Source organism: Rhinolophus hipposideros (assembly GCF_964194185.1).
Source record: "Rhinolophus hipposideros genome assembly, chromosome: 25".
Taxonomy (NCBI): domain Eukaryota; kingdom Metazoa; phylum Chordata; class Mammalia; order Chiroptera; family Rhinolophidae; genus Rhinolophus; species Rhinolophus hipposideros.
Window position 1 is genome coordinate 18,631,034 of NC_138071.1, and position 23,097 is coordinate 18,654,130.

At 37.5% G+C, this 23,097-nt stretch overlaps 1 protein-coding gene across 1 annotated transcript in view; it reads right to left on the reverse strand.

Annotated features, from left to right (window-relative positions):
* Positions 1-2,825: 2,825 nt before the first annotated feature.
* MTPN (myotrophin) overlaps positions 2,826-23,097 on the reverse strand; it is a 52,784-nt gene continuing 32,512 nt past the window's right edge. The window contains exon 4 of the mRNA XM_081038476.1: positions 2,826-6,050. Coding sequence (XP_080894602.1) covers positions 5,964-6,050 — 87 coding nt within the window. The 3' untranslated portion in view covers positions 2,826-5,963. The remainder of the gene's footprint in view (positions 6,051-23,097) is intronic.

Sequence of the window (23,097 nt, forward strand, 5' to 3'; positions counted from 1 at the left end):
ACAATCCATGTTAATTAGAAAATTTTGTTGTAAAACTAACATACATTAGCTTAGATCTGAGTACTTTCAATCTGACTAGCAAATCCCAAGCAGCGGCAACATAGCTAGCCTTGGTAGCCTGCCACAGGGGATGTGCAGAAACATATGGAACATTATTGTCAGGAAGAAACCTCCAAATATACCATGTTTTCCCGAAAATAAGACCTAGCAGGACCATCAGCTCTAATGCGTCTTTTGGAGCACAAATTAATATAAGACATGGTCTTATTTTTATATAAGACCATGTCTTATATAATGCTATATAAGCTATATATTATGCTATATTAATATATGAATTAATGCTATATAATGCTTATATAGCATTACATAATGCTATATAAGACCTGGTCTTATATTAATTTTTGCTCCAAAAGACGCATTAGAGCTGATTGTCTGGCTAGGTCTTATTTTCAGGGAAACATGGTATAATAGATTTTCAGATTTGTTAGTAAAAGCTTAGAAAAAGATAGCTTCCTTAAAAAGTGATTTTAGTTATCTAGTAATATCCTCAAAACGGCATCCCCTGGTCGGGAATTGTCTGTGCATTCTTTTCCTTTGCGTGCTAAGGAGCTGTGGCTGAGTATTGCCTGACGTGTGACCCATCATTCCATTCAAACCATGTAAATGAGAGTATTCTTGCTGCTGCAGCTGCAGAACGCACGCACATTGCCAGGGTGGTCAGACAGTCCTGTTTTGCTGCCCTGCTTGCAGCTGTGCTTCAGCCGATGCCACAATGACTCAGTGACCTGCACTTTACCCCATGGTCAGCATTTCTTCAATGAATCCTTGGGACTCTGTGCTATTTGTCTTTACTTCATTGATTTGGGTTTGCAACGTTCATAGTACTCATGAGGCAATTTGGATATAATAATGTTTACGTGTAGGCAGGCCCATGGTTCTAACCACCAGTATCCTTTAGTGAGGATTTACTGAAACAAAGCTTCTCTCTCATTTGACTGTATCATGGTTTGACATTAGTTCAGAACAAATACAGTGAATATCTACCATGTATCAGGTGCAAGTGAAGTTGCTGATAAATTTTATTCTCCATCAGTAATTATATTTCAATGAAAAGCCTTGAAGAAAAATACCCTTTGGAATTCAAGGAAAGGACTTGGCAGGGCTTAAGTCTCAGCAGTTCAGCTGTGGGGACTGTACCCCGGGGTTTCTGGGACTATGGTTACACTGTCCACAGCAATGGAGAGGACATCCTTCGGGGGAAACCTTAAGAATAATGAACGAGGAGAAAGAATGGTCGTTCTCACTAGTGTTAGGTCTTTGGAGCCACTGTGCCATCTTATGGCCTCGAACATAACTTTGTGACTTTTTTCTTTTGCCCCGAACATAACTTTGAAGATCATCTTAAGATTTTCTTGGGTGTCCCGAGCTTCAGGACTTGACCAGCTTTACATGTCTCTGGTGTTAAAGGCTTCCATTTACTTCCATCTCTCTCCAGGAAGCCAGCCTCGATGGCATCCTACTTACCGGTTCTTAGACTGTTTCCTCCTCTCTTTATGGTCTTGTCCACCGGTCCTCAAGCTTGAGCATGCCTCAGAATAATCACCTGCAAGGCTCGTTACAGCCAGGTTGTCGGGCCCAGCCCAAGTTTGATTCGGTCGGCCCAAGCTGAACATTTTTCTTTTTCAGTTACAGCTGACAGTATTATTTTCTATTAGTTTCAGGCATACAGCATGGGATCAGACATTTATGTAATTTATGCAGCGATCACCCTGATTAGCCTAGTTAGTGCCCACCGGGTTGGGCATTTCTATCAAGTTTTCCAGATTTTGGTGATATTGCTAGTCCAGGGATCCCCTTTTGAGAATCACTGGTCTTGCAGAAAGAGGCAAATCTCGTCACATTCTTATATAGTGTGCTGTGTGAACACCCTGTGATAGCTGCTCTCTAATCACAAAAGAATTTCACAGTAATTCACCCGGAGATCTCTTTCCTCTGTATGTGTGCCCTTCACGGACCCACTGGTCTGCTCTTCAATTATTGTATAAGGGGCTCTGTCCCCTTTGAAACATATGTAGCCAGATTTAAATACTTCTATAGACCCTAATTCTTAAAATGAGAACTTCATTGCTTGTAACCCCATCTACAGCCACACATGCTACCCCACATTTATACTTCGGTCGGCAACATGAATGTTCCAAAAAATAGCTTTTGGTGTATTTTAGCATCTGTATATACTTTTTATATTATGAATGGAGCATTTCAAAAGTGAACTATACAATAGTCATAGAGTGTAAAAAGATGACAACAGAGTCAAACTAATTTTACAATTTTGTTCAGCTTTGAGGTTCAAAGTGATTTCATGTTAAATTGGAACATTTGTCCTGAAGAGTACACCCTAAAAAAGCGCTCATGGTCAAGTAAGTTTGGATAAAAGTGACCCTCCAAGGAACCAGCGGCAACTTAAATGAGCATGAGAAGGCCGAAACTCTAAGCACGACCTTATTTTCTTAAACACCTACCTATTTAGGTCCTGATTATCCAGGAAGTGCTGGCTATACCTTGCTCCTAGCACATTTACAGCAAAACAATTTGGAGCAGGAGACTGTCACAAAAGGAATGCACCCCAATCAGTAGTAGTTTATTTCAATTCAGTCATTTCTATAGCTTATTTTCTTTCCACTTATGTTTTCCCAGAAGTGGGACACAGGGAGAAAACATAGATTAATGAAAAGTTTGAGTCAATCGAAGTACTGGTCCAGTTGTAGGAAGATTTGAAAAGGAAGGTGATAGTAACCAAGGGAGAAAAATGCTGCTAACACGTTAGATGTAGCACAATTCAAGTTTATTCCATTTATTCTTGCAACACAAAACTTAAACACAGTATTATTTAGCATTCTGATGTACATGAACTAGGATAATATGAGAAACCCAATTGTGTCAAAAGTATTACATTGTGGAAAAAAATGAACTCAAATATATCAAAATGCACAAAGCACTAGTCTTCCTCCATTACTGCTTAGAAAGATATGATTGTTTCTCCATTTACAAAATAGAATCAGGACAATTTAAATTTTTTAAGTTTTGCATGCAAAACACTGCAATTGCTTATGTAGGAGGGCACTCTCACCAGCTTCTTCTACAATCAAGCATACAATATTGCATGGAAGAAAACAGCAGCTTGGTTGAAGTTTTAGGGGGAAAAATCAAATAAGTACATACAGATTTAAAATCCATTATCTGGAAGAAAGAAATCAATGAATAAAGGGCCCGCTGGCTTGCAGCTTCCACACACTGCACCTGCCTACCTACCTCTCCTTCGTGCCCCACTGGGTTTAGAAGGTGAGCTACCGTAGAACTACCTGGGTATACTCAGGTGCTATACCTGAACTACGAGTCTATAGTTAACAGTCTGACACTGCAAGGGGGAAGTGGTTAGTCTACTAATGCAAACAGGCAAACCACCTGTTTTGACTTGCTCTAGTGCATACGAAATGACTGAATACGAAACTACAGAACATGCAGGGTTTCTGCTGAGATGTTAAATATTACTTCAGTGGAGAACAATACTTAACCTTTCACTAAGGCATGTAGTACCAAAAAGCAGACATGATTTTAGCTTCCTTTACTTAAAATATGAACATTTAAGTGTTGTGAATTTTTCTACCAAGTGGTTCAGAAATACATTATAAATAAACTAGTTAAAAAAAGAAGAAATTGTAAACCATCTTGGTCAGTCTATTCTATGTTTACATGTTTTCTCAAGCAACCTCTTCATAATTATGGGGTTTACAAAATGGCTGAGAAAGAAGAAAGGCGAAGGAGCCTCTGCTGCATGACAAGAAACATCAGGATTAACTACTGTACAAAACACATCACCTGGTTTCTGTGCCAGGTGACTGGAGAAAGCAGACCAGGTTTAGGAATGACAGGACAGCACATTCTCTGCAACAGCCAAGTACAACAAAACACTTAGAATGTAAAGGTAAAAATCCAAGCCTTTCAGATGGCATTGTGCCGAGAAGTGGAAACAAAAATATCAAAACACCTTGTCATCACTATGTTGATAGTTAAAAGACAGCTAGAGTGCCCTCCATCTTCAGTGAGGATAGTTCTGAGTTTTAATTCAGCGATGTAATAAAGTACTGATTACTGACTTTTCATCCAACTCTACAGGCTGCACCAAGGCAGCAGAATTAGCCAAATATATCGAAGTATTTAAACCACCATTTTGTTTTCTTGGGTGCAGAAAAATTATAGGGTTAGTTATAATTGAAAAAACCACAGGATAAAAAAAGGGTTCACGGGGACACACACACACACACACACACACACACACACACACACCAACCAACCAACCAACCAGCAACTGATCAGTTAAGATTTGTTATTAGCCACGCGGACAGTTCTTGATACTAGTTTAACTCTGCTGTCGAATGCTACATTGCCTTAAAAAAACATCATTAATTCGTTATCATCCATAATCTGAATACAAGACCCTAAACCCACCCTCCCCCCTTTTTAAAAATTTGAGGTACATTCAATTATTGCATGACGTGGCTAAGAAAAAAAGCTTAATATTTTTAGTAAGCTTATATGGATGGCAAGTCAAAAGAATCTTAAGTCTTTTTAAATGCAAGATAGCAAAATTTGAGGGTCCATGTTTTAATTAGTCATACTGCTCATGACATATGCATCTGAAAATGTGTTTAAATATTTTCTGCAGGTCATAAGAACACCATTTTAGGGCACTGTATTTTAAGGACACAGAATTTGTTTTGAAGGTGTCACACTTTATCAATGCCTGAGTTAGAAAAGAAACAAAAATATACTATGCAAGCGGGTTGGCTTATGTTCAGCAGAAGTTGATCAACTCAGGGAAACCTGGTAACAAGCATATTCTTGAAGGGATGGGTTAAATTTGTCCAAGTAGCAAATCTCACCCCAGCGATCGCTTTGGTGCAGTAAGTAATCAGCATCCAAGATGGATCTGAGAGAGGCATTCCAAACAATGTTCCTTGGTTCTCCAAACATAACCGAGGCCAATCCATTCAAATAGCAAATGAAGAAAATCCAGAGGTACTAAGACAACTGCCCTCTCTTTATATGATACTAACAGGCTTATGGCTATGATTCTATTTTTAAATCCCCTTTTACTACCAGCAGGAATTGGAAAGTGTTTCTATGTTATATAAATGTGTGAATCTAGAGGAGAAAGAAAAATATGCATACTGGAATGATTTCTCCTTTAGACTTTCAAAATTTAAGATTTTATAAATAAAACTAGTCAGTCTTACCTAAAGATGCATGAAATGCATGTGAAAGGGGAGAAGAAATCCAAAGTTCAGTCACCCAGCAATTTAGGAGTGTGTCCCCCCTCCCCCCGCCTTAACTGAGCTTTCTTTCGCCTGAAGCTGGAAGTCACCGAGGGAAGGTTTGGTCACCAGCCACAGGCGGGGCTCTTACCTCCACCAGATCCCCGTAGAGTGCGTCTTAAGGCAGAAGGCTTTAGCTAATTGCTTATCTCAGCACCCTAAGTTACATCACAGCAGCCACTACTGCTAGCACAGGTAGGGCTGCCAAGTATGTAGAGTTGGCCTTTGTAGAATCAGACCCTCGACACAATCTATCAATAATGAGCTAGGGAGCTGAAAAGGTCAAATGGTACCGTTATGTTTTGTCCTTGCTCTCTCTTGGGTATAAACTGTGTATATTATTGGAAATGGAACAGAGACTGACTTGATCAGGAATCCTAGTAAAACCTGATCATGGTGTTTTTCCCTCTCCTCCAAAACACTGGTGTTTTTTTTTCCTGGTAGTTTGATTTGTTATGAATTTCTCTCTCCCCTCACCCCTCTTAAAGTATTTAGCTGAAGAAGCTGGCAGATAGAGAGTGACAGACAGACAGGCAGCAGTGTGAGGCCACAGGAGAGTCATTCTTCCGGAGCTGACAGCCCGTCCGTCCATCACTGAAGAAGAGCTTTGATTGCCTGGTTGTCAGTGGCTTCAAAGGCAGTCAGTCCATCGGGACCTTTCACAGTCTTGTCAGCACCCTGGAAAGGAGCGGAAAGGCCTTTATCATGAAACGAGTCCACAACTGAGAGGAGAGAACCAAAGACCAGATGACTCGGCATCGGCTCAAGTTTACAAGAATTAAAAATTCCTTAAACAGTTTATTGTATTGAAGAACAAAACCCCAAATAGTTGGCAAGGTTATGAATTATGAAAATGCCAGATTATTTTTCAGGCACTAGCAACTGTAAACTACACACACAACTGCCAATAAACACAGGCAACGGCATACTTGTACTATCATAAATATACCCAATTAAGCTTTTAGAAATATCCCACTATATGGTATAAAATAGGAAAATCGCTTTTGCTAAAGTAGTACGGTGACAAAACTATTAATTTTTCTTCTTTTCAACCCATTTTAGAGAGTGCATAAGTATTACACACAGATTTGTAACATTCAGAGCTTACAAAACTTTTACACCGATTCCTAAAGAATACAGGTCATTATACTTACAAACACTTAGCAGTAAACGACTGGGACGTGGGCGATACTCTGGGGAAATCCTCTCCAGTCTCACCTGGAGCGCTGTTCTGGAAACTTTTACTTGCAACATGGTGTTTCAGGTTTGAGAATGTGGACATGTGTGTATCCACCTACTGTTTTTGCCTGTCTTCTCTTACTAGAATAAAAGCCCCAGGGGAGTAGGAATCTCGTCTGTATTGTTGACCTGTTTCCCCAGGACCTAGAAAAGCGCCTACTGCATGGAGGTGACTTCATTCCCAAAGCAGGTCTGAACTCAGGGACAGCAATGTACCCCCAGCTGAGGGTTCTCTTTGCCAGCTCCAGCCCAACCAACATTTAGTCCCCAAATAGCCTCGAGGGACGTCTCCTCCCCTTGCTGAATCTGTCATTCTTCTGTTCCTAAGGCCTATAGAATGGTCTAAACTTGGCACAGGTGGTCCTTCAGAGACCAACTTGAGCCAAACTCACCAGTCTGTCTTCCCATTTATCTTTCTATGCTCTAATCCTATGGAATTTCTCATCATTCCTGAACATACCGTGTGCCATGCCAGGTTGCGTATGGCATGCCTTACCCCCTTTTCTCTGGCAAATCCATCCAATCACTCAAGTATTTACTGAATGTGTGATGTGTAGACATTGTGTAAGGGGCTGGAAAATCAACAAAAGCAAGCTAGTCTGCCAGTCTGACTGGTGTGGGAGGCAGACAAATCAACTCATATGAATCAGTGGATGGGAACAAGAACAGTCATGCACAATGATGAGAGGCCTGTACAGCAGCATGGGATGTGGTAGGAGGTGTAAGAAAAAGTCTTTCTAGATGAGGGAATGCTTGAGCTGACTCTTGATGAGTAAGCTGATTAGGTAAACCAGTAAGGAAAAGATGACAGATTCTAGGAAGGGTTAAATGATCACAAAGTCCTCTTCAGTATGACTATAACTGTTTTCCTCATTTTCTAATTTAATTTAACTGCTTTATGGAATACATAGAACTAAGTTAAATGGGACAGAAATCTGTGAGAACTTCAACGTGGTAAATCCTCCAATATAGGTTAAGCGACAATAATTGGGATTGATGTATTCAAATAAATTATCATTTCGATAACAGCTTTTATGACTAGCATTGTAAACTACAATTATGCATTAACACAAAGTTAAATATTATAGTAAAAATCTGTTGCATTTTTTTTTTTAGCTGTTAAGAGTTTATTTCCCTTCTTTTGATAACAGCATCCTAATTTCATTTTGGGGACTCATTTGTCCCCATTGTGGAGTCCTGGGGCTGTAAGTCAAGGTGTCACGTACTTTCTTTGCCAAGTGCCAAAGATTTATTCAATTCAAGCAGAATGCTCACTTCTGGATTTTGATTGGAGCGATGAGAGGAGGGCACAGGAAGCTAGAGATCATTTACTTATTTCTGTGGCACCACCCAGACGAGACAGTTGGGAAGTTTCTGCTGTCAAGTCCTACGCCTGCCACAGCTGTGGCCTCCTCTGAGCCTGGTCCTCCAGCTTTCCTGTTGTTTCTATGACTGATCCAGTATCTTCAAAATTCTTTCTACTTGTTAGAATGAATTTCTACTATCTGCAACCCCAAAAATCTAGCTTATAAAGTATTTTTAAAATGTATATGATCTTTTCTCTAATTATAAATCAAACTCGTCACAGAACTCAGTACAGAGAAAAAACACAAAACTCCTAATTCTATAAGCCAGATGCAGCTATTGACACTTCAGTGTTTGTCTACTCTTTTGGTCTAAATATGTGTGTGTATATATATGTTTGTTTTTTTTAAATAATAAGAAAACTACAGTGACTATACATCAGACAAAAGAAAACTTTAGGACAAAGAACTATTACAATAAACAGAGGAACGTTTCATAATAAGAGGTGTAATCAAATTTCAAAAACAAAACTAAGAAAAACAATTCCATTTATAATAGCATCAAAAATATTTAAAAATAAATTTTAACAAAGTCAAACCAGTTCTTCTAAAAAAAGACTAAACAGTTTTGTCAATGTGGAGAAGAACATTAAGTGAAAATGATTTTTTGGTACTTGATGCAGTTATGGCGTCATAGGGATGAGGAAACCATATTTAATCATTTGTTATTGTTGCTTTTCATAGCTCTTGACCAATGTCAAAGAGCTTACCTGCTGTTTTCCTCTAGGATTTTTATCGTTTCAGGTCTTAGGTTCAAGTCTTTCAGCCATTTTAAGTTGATTTTTGTGTATAGTGTTAAGATAGTGGTCTGGTTTTAGTCTTTTTTGAAGAGACTGTCCTTTCTCCACTGTATATTCTTGATTGCTTTGTCCTAAATTAATTGATTATATATGTACGGGTTTATTTCTGGGCTCTCTATTCTGTTCCATTGCTCTGTGTGTCCGGTTTTTCATGTCAATACCATACTGTTTTGATTCCTATAGCTTTGTAACATAGTTTGAAATCAAGAAGTGTGATGTCTCCAGCTTTGTTGTTTCTCAACATTGCTTTGGCTAATTGAGGTCTTTTGTGATTTGATGCCAATTTTGGGACTGTTCATTTCTGTGAAAAAAGCCAATGGAATTTGATAGGGATTGCACTGAACTTTGCTTTGGGCAATACAACATTTTAAACAATATTCTTCCAATCCACAAGCATGGAATATCTTTCCATTTACTTGTGTCTTCAATATCTTTCATCAATAGCTTATATTTTCCAGAGTACAGGTCTCGTCTCCTTAGTTCAATTTATTCCTAGGTATTTTATTTTTTTTGATGCAAGTGTAAATGGGATTATTTTTCAAGTTTCTCTTTCTGGTAGTTTGTTAATAGTGTCAAAAAACAACTGATTTCTGTATATGGACTTTGTATCCTGCAACTTTACAGAATTCTATGATTTCTCTCATAAAGTGGTCTAGTGCTGTGTGTTAGGGTGGGTGGGTGGCTCTGTCCTGTAAGGCTCTTTAAGGATCTGCTATGCTACTGCTCTCATCCATCTGGCTGAAGCTAGCTCATCACATCTGCTTCCAGTCTGCTGGAGGTGGGAAAAAGTCCACAGCAAGTGGCCTCACATTTTAGGGGGGATGAGCTGGAAGTGGCACATGTCATTTGTGCATATCCCATCAGCCCAAATTTAGACACACAGCCATACCCACTCCAAGGACCAGCAAGGCTGCTGTGTGCCAAACTACAACATGGGGTTCTCTTCCTAAAAGGAAGAGTGAAAAATGGACATGGAAGACAATTTGCAGCCTAACCTATACTGTCCTGAAAATACTTTGGAATAAGTCACTAATGTCACCTAAATGCCAAGTTCAATCAGTATTTATGGTATCTGAACAGTGATGACCGTCTTATTCCTAACTCATTATAGCCTTAACTCTAATGACAGTATTATCTCCAAATTCTGTCTGTCTAGCCTGCCTCTTTCCTCCTGAACAGCCCTCTCCACTGCCACTTGTACTGAGGTTATCTGACATTATCTTGACAAAAGGCTTTTGTGGTGAAGATGCTGATTTATACCAAGCAGCTTTGTTTTCAATGCAAATTTATACATTCAATTAAATTAGTATTTGGATGTACACACACACACACACACTGATGCAGAAAACGTCTTGGTGGATGTTTCTACATCTGGTGCTAGACACTGTTTTAAGAGCTAGAATAGCACCATCACCTTGGAAATAAAAATTCTGCAATCATGGTTTGAAATAGTCAATTCACTTTTGGAAAGAAAGCAGGTTAGAATCAAACACAAATGACTGCCTGAATGAGTGTACTTCCTTTTATCTGGTATAAATGTCTCTTAAAGACTCTTAAGATGTAAAGCAACAAAGAAATTCTTTGTCCTCTTCCTGTAAGCACCCAATGAACTCTTCTTCGATGGTTATGTTCTCTGTGACAATCTTCTGGAATCTCCCAGGCAGATGGCGTCCCCTTCTCCTGTGTGCTCCTGGTATGTTGTTGGTCATACTTTAAGGGAGACACTAGCCTGGCTCACCCAATATCCAGTGCACTCGTCTCTACTTTCCTCTACTACTCAGGTGGAAAATCAGAAATTGAATCCCCAGATTCCCTTAAAGCTACACATGGCCATCTTCCGGAGAGGGCTTTCCTTTTCCAATACAACCCAGGAGGAGAGTCCTTAGCTCTTTTCCTTTCTTCCTGCCTGCCCCTAACACAGACACAATGCCTGGAAGTTCAGCAGTCATCTTGTGACCGTAAGGATTGGGGAAATGAGGGAGAACTGTAGCCAGTTTCTCAGCCTTGTAAGCCACTTTCCTGTTTAAATCACTGTAGGAGCTTTTGAAACAGCTTAACTCTATTTCTCTTATCGCACTTCACCACAGTCTGTAATTATCTCTTAATAGACCTGTCCCCTAAAATGAGGCTGAGCTCCCTGAGGGTGGGGGCTTTGTTATATTCATCTCTGTACCTTTAACACCTACCGGGTTTCCCGAAAATAAGACTGGATCTTATTTTAAGTTTTGCTCCAGAAGATGCATTAGGGCTTATGTTCAGGGGATGTCATCCTAAAAAAAGGCTTATTTAGGGGGAAACACTGTAGGATAATGCCCAGTATACAGCAAACACTGAACAAATATTTGTAAAATAGGTGAAAAAAAACTTCATATCTTGGTCACAGTGCGAATGAATATTTAGATGTACCACCGTATTAGAAAGAATACTGCAAAATATTTAGAAATCAATTCATATGCATTTTAGAAGTTCTCAGAAATTGTTCACAAGAAAACTCCATTAATTCATGATCTGCAGCATTTGTTTATAGTTCCACAGTAGTATAAAATGTTCAGAACCTGAGAAGTTTCAACTGTTTATATACTTAAATATCACCACTACCATAGAACTGATATAATTCAATTTTGGAGTTTGCTAAGAACAGTGAAATTTAAAATTATTCAAATACCTACAGTTACACGTACTATATAATTTTATTTACTAGTGCAGGATTTCACAGCATATTTAATTTCATACTTAATTTACATATCTATACAGGAGCCATAGTAAAGAATTTCTGAATACTTATAGCATCTAATATAATACTCAACACAGTGAATGTTCTATGTTCCTTACATTTTTGTAGCAGTTTTGAATTTTTAACATAATACTGCAGATACACCATCTCATTTTATCCTCACAGCAGCCCTGTGAAGTAGGCATTGTTATTTCTATTTTACAGAGATTCTTAAGCTCAGAGAAGTTAAGAAACTTGCCCAAAGTTAGTCAGCAAGTAGAAACTAGAGACTTGACTCCAAATCTTGTGTTCTATGCTATCCTTAGTTAAAAATTACCTATGGTTTTTTCCTCTAAAATGTTAGGATGAGACCCAGATTCTGGAATTTATTACCTTTAGGTCTTCTCAACTTTTTGGTGCCTCTTAGAAAATGGAGAACCTTGTCATCTGTTGGGTATTTTTCAAGCTAAAGAACATTTTCACAGACATCCAATTCACAAGTCAATTCAGCAAATATCTATCGTGTTTCTATTAAGTGCCAGACATAGTTTTGGTAAATAAAGTGTTCGGAACACAGCCGTGTTTACCACTGCTTTTGTGCAACCTCAGAGATGAGAAGTTGTAACAGAGACCATATGGCCTGTGAAGCCTATTCTTTGGTCCTTCTCAAAAAATGTCAACTCCTATTCAAGTGCAGTAAGGAGAATGAGACTGGTTCTCTGTATATTTTCACAATCTAGAGGGGACAAAGGAAAGAATCCCATACACAAATATGTGTAATTCAGTGTGGTAAGTACTAAAAACAGGGACAGACCATTATCTTCTTTCATTCTCAGAATAATCCTGAGATGGCAATACTGTTAATCCCTCTGAATTCAGATGTCAAGTGATTATTGACTGGCTATTAAGTTGTAGGCCTTAAATCTCGCTTTTCTAACTTCCATGCCACGCTCCCCTTTCTGCCCCACTCTGCCTCTGTGCAAAATGCTAACTGAACACTAGGGTATGACATCTATGAGCAACATTTGCTGAGAACTTTTACTTACCTGGTGGCTCAGTGTTGCTGTTGTTTTAATATCTTTCACTGAAAAAATTTTCAAAACCTCAATTAACTTTTAAAAGGCAGGTAGCCACTCCAAGTTATTCACATAATAGAAACTAACAAATGAAGACCCCCACACACGAGCAATGAGACAGTCTGCATTTCTTTTCATTTTATTTCTTATTTGAATACAGTGACTATAGTTCATTTTTAATTGCATATGTAATTGTCTTGGATTTGTTCGTGTGTTACTTCTTGTGAAAAAACGATTTAAGTATCTCTAATACAGTCATATAATAGAAAGATCATTGCAATGTTTCAGAGAAAACATCATGGAAGTAAGGGGGGAGATAAAGTATAAATGAACCTTCAAATTAATTTTCTCCAAAGACATGCAGATATGGAGCTATTATAATGAGGTAGTACGTCATAAGTTTTAGATGAAAAAGTCTATTAATACATTTGAAACAGTTATTTTCATAAAACTTATTTTCCAGAGAACCCTCCTTCTTGGAGCAAGTCTTCCATTTTCTGAGAAATATATCAAAGTTACCTGCTTCCATCCTAACTGGTCTTAGTATTTATTGAGCATTTATAATGAGTTCAGTATTGCAGCAAATGACTTGGATACATTATCTCATTTCACTACATTGACAGGCTGTAGTTACACAGGTTCTGGAACCAAAGTGATTGAGTCTAATTCCAACTTTCCTTCTTAGTAGCTGTATGGTAAAAGGCAAGTTTCCTAACTACTCCATGCATCGGTTTACCCAATGGAAAAATGGGAAATACAAACATACCCACTTCAGAGGATTACTGGGATGAGTAAATGAGTAAGTAAATGCAAAGCACTTAAAACAGGTCTTGTGCACAAAAAATGTTTTTAACTGTGAGATATTTCATCCTCTTATCAACTCCATGTGGTAAACACTGGCCTCACAGGCAGAAGAGACAGTTAAGGCTTACATGTTATAGAACTTGCTTAAAGTCAAAAAGCTATTAAGCAGAACTGAGAACAAAATAGGGGGTGGAGGTGGGGGCACAGCATATGGTACACATTACTAACAAAAACTACCTAATGAAGCACTCCAGATCTAAATTCCCAACAACAATGGGCATATTTGTGTGTGAGATTTGTGAAATATATCAAAATAGTGTAACAGTTGGTTTCTTCAGCTGTATAGGTAGTAAATTTTGCAGCTACATCAATTCTGGCACTCCATCATGATATACAATCTTTTTAGTGTGTTGCTGAATTCAGTTTGCTAAAATTCTGTTGAGGATTTTTGCATCTATGTTCATCAGGGATACTGCCCTATAATTTATTTTTTTTGTAGTGTCTCTGTTTTGTTTTGGTGTCAGGGTAATGCTGGCCTTGTCAAATGAGTTTGGGAGCCTTTCCTCTTCTTCAGTTTTTGGAATGGTTTGAGAAAGATAGGTGTTGATTCTTTTTCTTTTTTATTAAATTTATTGGGGTGACAATTGTTAGTAAATTTACATAGATATCAGGTGTACAATTCTGTATTACATCATCTATAAATCCCATTGTGTGTTCACCACCCAGAGTCAGTTCTCCTTCCATCACCATATATTTGATCCCCCTTACCCTCATCACCCACCCCCCACCCCCTTAAAATTGACCTATGGAGCCATTTGGTCCCCAATTTCTGTTTATTGGGAGTTTTCTGATAACTGATTTGATTTCGTTAGCAGTTATTGGTCTGTTCAGAATTTGCTTTTTCCTTATTCAGCCTTAGAAGATTTATGTTTCTAGGAATTTATCAATTCTTCCAGGTTGTCCATTTTGTTGGCATGTAATTGTTCATAGTATTTCCTTACAAGCCTCTGTGGTGTTTGTTGTCATTTTTTCTCTTTCATTTGGGTCCTCTTGTTTTCTTGATGAGTCTGGCTAAAGATTTATCAATTTTGTTTATCTTTTCAAAGACCAGCTCTTGGTTTCATTAATCTTTTGTACTGTTTTTTTTTAAACTATTTTATTTCCACTCTGATCTTTATTTCCTTCTACTCACTTTGGGTTTTGTTTGTTCTTCTTTTCCGAGTTTCTTTCGGCATAAGGTTAGATTGTTTGAGATTTTTCTAGTTTCTTGAGGTAAGCCTGTGTTGCTCTTAGAACTGCTCTGGCTGTGTCCCACAGATATTGGGTCATTGTGTTTTCACTTGCATTTGTCTCAAGGAATCTTGATTTCTTCCTTGATCTCATTGTTAACCCATTCACTGTTTAGTATCATGTTAAAAGTTTTTCCGTTCTTTTTCTAATTGTTTGACAGCATTGTGATCAGAGAAGATGCTTGGTATGATTTCAATCTTCTTATATTTGAGACATGTTTTGCGACCTAACATGTGGTCTATGATGGAAAATGTTCCAGATGTACTTGAAAAGAAGGTACATTCTAATACTTTTTGGGTGAAATGTCCTAAAAATATCAAGTCCATCTGGTCTAATGTGTCACTTAAGGCCACTGTTTCCTTGTTGATTTTCTGTCTGGATGATCTATCCATTGATGTCAGTGGGATGTTAAAAGTCCCCTACTATTATTGTTTTACTGTCAATCCTCCCTTTATATCTGTCAATATTTGCTTTATATATTTAGGTGCTCCTATGTTGGGTGTATGTTTATGAGAGATATGTCCTCTAGTTGGATTGATCCCTATCATGAAATGTCCTTGTTTCTTGTTACAGCCCTTACTTTAAAGGCTATTTTGTCTGGCATAAGTATTGCTACTCCAGATTTTTTTCTTGTTTCTATTTGCATGAAGTATCTTTTTCCATCCCGTTACTTTGTCTGTGTATGTTTTTTGGTTTGCAGCGGGTCTCCTGTAGGCAGCATATGTACGGGTCTTGTTTTTTAATCCATTTATCCACCCTATGTCTTTAGGAATATTTAGTCCATTTACATTCAAAGTAATTATTGACAGGTATGTAATTATTGCCATCAATTGTTTTCTGATTACTTTTGCAGTTCTGTTTCTTATTCTCTACTCTTATATGCTGATGACTTTCTAGTGTTGCATTTGGATTGCTTTCTCTTCATTTCTTGTATATCTTGTAAATTTTAGGTTTGTGGATAGCATGTGCTTCATATATATCTATGTTTATAGCAGTCTATTTTAAGTTGATGTTCACTTGAGTTTGAACACATTCTAAAATCACTACAATCACTCACACCCTTCACATTATGTTTTAGTCATTTTTTACTTTTGTATGTGTGTATCCCTTTATTATAATTACACATGCTTTTCCTACTTTTGCCTTTTAACCTTTGTATTGGCTTTACAGTTGGTTGATCCACTGTTTTATACTAAGTATTTGCCTTTGTCAATGAGACTTTTTTTTTCCTTTCCTAATTCGTACTTTTTTTCTTTTTTTACTTGAAGTCCCTTTAACATTTCTTATAGTACTGGCTCAGTGGTGATGAACTCCATAGCTTTTACTTGTCAGGAAAGCTCTTATCTCTCCTTCAATTCTAAATGAGACCTTTGCTGGGTAGCATAATCTTGGCTGTAGGTCTCTACTATTCATTATTTTGAGTATTTTGTGTCAGTCCTTTCTGGTCTGGAAAGTTTCTGTTGAGAAATCAGCTGGCAGTCTTATGGGAGCTCCCTTGTAGGTAACTGCCTTTCTCTTGCTACTTTTAAGATTCCCTTTTTGTCTTTAACATTTGGCATTTTAATTATGCTATGTCTTGGTGAGGGCCTTTTTTTTTTCTTCCTGTTTTCATTTGGGACATGTTTGCTCATTTTGGCTCACTCCCTGTGTTTGTTTCTATGTATTAGGTTGATTTGCTATGTCCCCCAGTCTTGGCAGAGTGGCTTTATGCATTAGGGACCCAGTGGCACAGTCTGCCTGTTTACCTGAGCCAGGTGCTCCAGGCCTGTCCCTTGTGTGGGTTGTGTGTACCCACCTGGTGTAGTTGAGCCTTGATTGCTTATGGCACATTTGTGGGTGGGATTGGCCCTCAGGCTTGCCATGACTACAGCAGAAAAACTTGTGAAAGGGCTGATCCTACAGAGTGGGAGTCTCTTCAGCACAGCTTTGGTGCCAACTGAGTCCACCCTTTAGATGTATCATTTGTGGAGGTGGTTGGGTGGTGCTTTTGTATGATCTGAAGCTGGCCACTGGGTATGCTGGTTCTGGAGCATCTGAGGAGGGGCTCCGGTGCAGGTCAAGGTCAGCCCGTTTGTGCCTAGCTTAGGGCCACCTAGTGGTAACTAAAGTGATGTGAAGTTGGTTGCCACTTGTGCTATGCTCAGAGGTGCATGGGAGAGGTTATGCTGTGAACTGAGACCAACTGCCACTAGTGGTAGGCTTAGGATCCTTTGGTGGGCAACACGATGTGAGCAGAGGCCAGCCACCACTTGTACTGGGCTTGTGGCAGCTCAGGCAACGCTAACACTGGCCACAGCTGTGCCAGGCATGGGCCACCTGAAGGGAGTTACAGTGCAAGCTCTGACTGGTTGCTGCTTGTGCCAGGCTTGGGGATGCTAAGAAAGACATACAGGGTATGGCTGAGGTGAGCCACAGCTGGGTGGGTTTTGTGGACCTTTGAGGGATTTTAGGAACATCTGCAGAGTGAGCCAAGACAGGCTGTTTGTGTGGAAAGCCGCTGGAAGTGGCTCCAATCGGGTGTGCAATTGGTCGGGGCGGTACACCCCACCTTTTTAAAATATAGCACAGATAACACATTTAGCAAAACATCAATGTTGTCAGATGTGGTTTTCTACATTTTCTTAGAAACTAATGTTTTACTCCGCACAGCAATTGTACATTAAGACATTAAAATGTTTTGACTTTTTATAAAAGGAAGGCAGTTGAGTAAACCTCTCATTTATCCTACTCAAAGCAGCAGTTAACTTCAGAGTGGTCAAACAGGTATGAGTCACTAAAATTAGTGTTGCACAATAATCAGTGGTTATATATTTTCCTGTTGTTTTAAGGTTATAGTAGATTTCCTAAGGAAGTAAAGTCTTTGACATAGTATGAAACAGGGAAAGCAGTTTCTTTTGGACTTCCTCTCTCAGATTAGCTTAGTATGCTAAACATCATTAATAGCAAATGACAGTTTACACTAATTTAAATATGTTGTCACTTTATTTTTATAATCTAAGAATAAAACACTATGTTTTAAAATTAAATTTTCAATTCCTGAAATTTTGACTCTCATTCTGGGGTACAACTTTATTCAAAAAACTTGTTTTTATATAGAAAGTTGAGTGGTTATCTTTAAGGCAGTATATTACCATATAAGGGACAGAATATGAATACATACTAGAGTAAATTACATAGTTTATCTGTCTAAATTATAGCAAACTTAATGTCTTTAAAAGGCGTAAAGATTTAAATATTTCCCCTCGCCCCAAAATATGCTACAGTGGATTATTTAGAAATGGTTTTCATTAGGTTTAGGGAACAAAAATACTTGATTTCTTTCTTTTTCTTTTTAGCTACTTGATTTCTTAAATCCATTATTATTAATTATATAAATTATAAGGCATTATACAACTTATAAGGAAAAGTATCAATACCGTGTTTCCCCAAAAATAAGACCTAGTCGGACAATCAGCTTTAATGCATCTTTTGGTACAAAAAGTAATGTAAGACCTGGTCTTATTTTACTATAAGACTGGGTCTTATGATATATAATACAAGTCATATTAATTTTTGCTCCAAAAGATGCATTAGAGCTGATTGACTGGCTAGGTCTTATTTGGGGAAACATAGTATAGAAATTTTGATATGTTAATACTACATATAATAATGGTAGTATTACGCAGTGTGTAACATTGTGTATTAATGATACAGGCAAACTATTATTATTTCTCTTATAAAACTCTTTCTTTAACCATGGAAACTAGATTAAGATATCAAGTTATATATGTATCTGTGAAAAATAAATTTTGGATTTATGACAATCCCCTGGCTGACGGTATCATAGTTCAAAAGTACCATTTCCTGATTAATGTGTTCCTGCAACACTGCTATCACTCAGGTATTTGAGATTTTAACAGGAAGACCAGCTCAGTAACGAACAATGAAAGCTTATCACTGTCCTGTAAGCTCTTGTTTGGCTACATTAATTAACTTTTCAACAAATAAAAACGTAGCATAATCTAGTGAAAGCCTCCAGAACGATACACACTCATCTTGTATCACTTAGGAAGTATCATTTTTACCACTCAGGGTTAGAGTTGTGAAATGGTGCACTATAAATTCCAAATTAATCATGAGTTAGAGCAGCGGTCAGCAAACTATGGCCCAGAATGCTTGTTTTTGGAAGTCAGCTTTTACTGGACTGCAGTCACACCCATTCATTTCTGTATCGTCTATGGCAGCTTTAGAGCCACAGTGGCAAAAGTATGACAGCGAGATCATATGGTCTGCAAATGGTACCTGACCCTTTAAGAAAATGTCAACTGGCCTCTGAACTACAGGATGTTTTAATAGATAGTGCCTTTTATATAGCTTATTCCAAAACTTTCCTGGTTAAGTTTTTAGAGCGAAGGAATCTTCTTTAGCTGAGATAATTACAATTCAAAATGACACGTACTTATAGTCTGTTTCTGCTTTGATAAAAACAGGCTAGTCGTTAGGCTTGGCCTTTTTACTGGCTGCTGAGCTGTTCAGTTGCCTCTTCTCTATCATGGCTGTTTCATACTCTAACTTGGACCTTGGGCTTCTTAATTTCTGCTATTGCTAAATTTCCCAGCATTCTTCTCAAGGCTGCTTTTTTACCTGTTTTATCTATCTGCTTTTCCCTTATCTCTTACCAGTTTTACTAATGTTTTTCATATCCTCTGGATTTGATAAAAGTACCAGGTGCTTTGATCACTATCTTCCAGCTTGTAAGTTATTATTTAACAATTGTGTAGTTTTAGCTTATTAAAAAAACTTTAGTATGTGAATAAATCTTAAAATTAAAATACAAAACAAACACTAATCTCTTGCTTACGATCTTTCTTGCATTTCAGTCTTTTCCTTTGGGTTTAATGTGTTTCTTCCCCAAGTACATCAGGCTCTTCATTTGTTTGTTACTCAGGGGCACTGACCAGTCTGGGCCTAGAACAGCCTTGGGTCAGCTCCCACCTTTGCAACAAATACTCTGTTGCTCATGTTTGTGTGTTGAAGAAATAATTCCCTATCTCATTTGATTTCTGTATCTCAAGGATTCATTACAATTTCTTGTCTAATGAACCCCCTTCTTATGGACCAAAGAAAATACTGCTTCATTTTAAAAACATTTTTTCTGTCATGGGGGGTGGAGGAGACGAATGTCATAGCGTTTGCTCAGACCTCAATCTTGAAGTGGAAGTCCCACATGTGTTCTCTACATTTGTTTCATTACTAACTAGCTCAGCAATTAAAAATCACGCCAAATAACTTTTACCTACAGAAATACGCATGTTCCATTTCTCGTAACTGTCTCTGAAGTAATTCTGAAAGGCAATCTTATAAGTAGTAGAAAAGAACATGGACTTCTGACTTGTAATCTTGGAACAAACCTTGATTCCATTATATTCTGTTTGACTTCAGGTAGTTACTTAACCTTCCTGAAATGAAATAAATGGTTTCCTTATCCATACAATGGAGATGATTATACACAAAATACTTAATACGTATTATAGTTTCCATAGATGTTAGTTTCCTCTTTTGCTTTATGGACAATCAATAATCAAATGTTTTAAATTCCTACTTGCATCATAAATTTTATCTTCCATTGCATTACATTACAAAAATATTGTCCATAAGTGACACAGCATGTCACACAGAAGATTGCTAGAATATTTGCAATCAAATCCTTTTTGTTTTTGTAATTTTTCCCTATTAACTGATCATAAATTTCTGGTTATTTTGGTGTTTTTCCTGGCTAATGATTTATGAGCTGGATAATACACTAGGAATGTCAATGAATCTGGTAAACTTCTTAAACTAAGTACTTTTAAAATGAATTCACAATAATCCATAGAATTCTACTTTTGATAAAACGTAGAACAAATTAGATGTCATAATACAAACATTGATTGTAACTTTAAAAAAATGCACTGAAATAGCCTGATTTTTAGCAACTATTGATTTTTAACAGAGCACAATCAATTTCCAAAAAACCACGACAAAACAAAAAATGTGGCTAGCAAAACTATAGGGTATCCATTAAAAAAGCTTACGCAATAAGCTTACGCAATAATAAAATCAAAGTAATTTTGAAAAAGCAGAATTAAGTTTTACTATGCTGTTTTCATACAGGTTATAAAAAAATCTTTCATCAAAATAAATAACAGCTCTACATGGTTATAACTGATCTGCCATCAACAGAGCCATCTCTGAATGTCACTGACTTAGCGACCAAAATCAAGGCTGAGACACAAAAGAGCACTATTACAGGCACAAGTAAAAGAAAAAATAAGCTAGTTAAAAGTTACAGGTTAACATATTAAGGCCTAATGTCTATGCAAATCAAGCCAGAAGATTCTTTAACAATGTATTCTCATAACCACAAGATATCCATGACCTGAAACATCATGTTTAGGGAATAAGGAATATAGAATGGTTCAGGCCCTCTCTAGCACAATAATTATGTCTTATTTTGTTTGTCCTACAGGAAAGCGGCATATCAGAAAGAAATATAGTCAGATCTACAGTTTGAGATATGGCTAAAAAGAACATGTTAGAGGCATCTCATTTAGTAAATGACCAGAACCTAAGGATCTAAGCTAAAAAGGATCCCAGGTTAGTTTTTATTTTCAGAGAACAAAACCCTTGGGTGGGTGGGTAGAAAAGGTCAGGGAAAGAATCATTCATTTCTTTTTGTTTTTTTATTCTGACGAGCTCATTTTCTACTTGAGATATAATTGACATACGACACTATTAGTGTAAGGTGTACCCCACAATGATTTAATATTTGTATATATTGTGAAATGATTATCACAATAAGTTTAGTTAACATCCATCACCTCACATAGTTAGAATTTGTGTGTGATGGGAACTTTTAAGATATACTTTTAGCAACTTTCAAATATACAATACAGTATTTTTAATTGTTTCTTTTACTATGCACTTAGAAAACAGGTTGAGGCCAGGGGAATTAAATCCATATTGAGGAAGAGAGCTGAGAGGCAAAAAGAAATCAGATCCTGGTCCTGTGGCTTAAGCCCAGCATCAGGCTGTGCCTCAACTGTAGTTATGCGCGTCAACAGATCTCTTTAAGCCTGTCTGAGCTGGATTTAGTTATGTGCAATAGAGTCCTAACTAATAAAATATTGGAATTCCATAAATCTTTCATGAACTATCAATCAATATTTGTAGCTTGTGACAATCAGTTTTTAATACAGTAAGCAACTATATTCCCCCAGATGAAACTATTCAGTAGTTTACAAAGGTGTTTTTTAATCTTTTCATGAGTGTGGGGGAGGAATGGACTGTAAAGGGAAAGACAATGACTAGAAATCTTTTTGAGCACATCCTACCACACATTCTGAATCCACTACAGTGGCCAAAATAATTCCATTTATTTTGGATTTTGGAGAACTGGCATCACTTATATCAGTATGGTGTGTGTATCGAAAAATTACTGTTGACATATACCAAAAATCCCCATAAAACTAGCAAAACAACAGCTACACATTTAAAGAAATCCAGTAATTGTGTTTAACATGAAGCTATGGGTAAAACACCTAGTTTTGAGGACCTGAATTAACTGCTTCCAGAACAGTATTTTTGAAACACTCTCTATTGTGAGACAAATGTGCTGCCTTCATTCCCAGTTTTTTAAAAATCTTACTGAAGCTGACTCTGTGGCTGACTCTGTGAAGCATAAAATCCTCTTCAGTCTTAGTTATAATAAAAGTTATTTATTGAGCACTCATGTGCCAGGCACTGTGGCAAAATGCTGTATGTACATTTACTCATTTAATTTCTATTTCTTCTTTCAGCAGGGCTTATTTTAAAATACCAAATGAAATGTTAGAAACACTTCCCAGAGTAGGCCATGAAATAAGCTTGGTATTAATACTGGTGCCATATTATATTAAGATTTCTTGTCTCCCAACATGTCCAAGTCTTGTCTAATACAGCTAGAATGGATGCAACTGGTTTGCTGGTCCCTGAGGCTGGATTCTGAGCTCCATCTCAGAGCTTATAATAGCAAAGACAGAACACCGGAAACTCCAGATTTACCATGATCTCAGTAATATCGAGAAATCAGATGACTTGAGGAGCCCTGACTTATAGCAAACTGCCTCTAATAATCTTGCTCAGTCCGTACTACAAAAAAGGAAGTTTACAAATTCCAAACCAGGGCTACTCAAAGTATGGTTCTACTCAAAGTATGGTTCGTCTGAAAATTCTTACTAGTCCGTGACATTTTCTACATCAAGCACAACGCTTAGTTCAGCTAATCTTTTTTTTTTTTTTTTTTTTTTTCTCACAGCAAGCTATTCTTGATGAAGGAGACTGTGTTGATTTATATTCTAGCCCAAGCTCCTTACCCATCGCAGACTGGTAACAATTTGCAGACCAGCTATTTTGGATAACAATGTTCCAGACCTCAAGTTT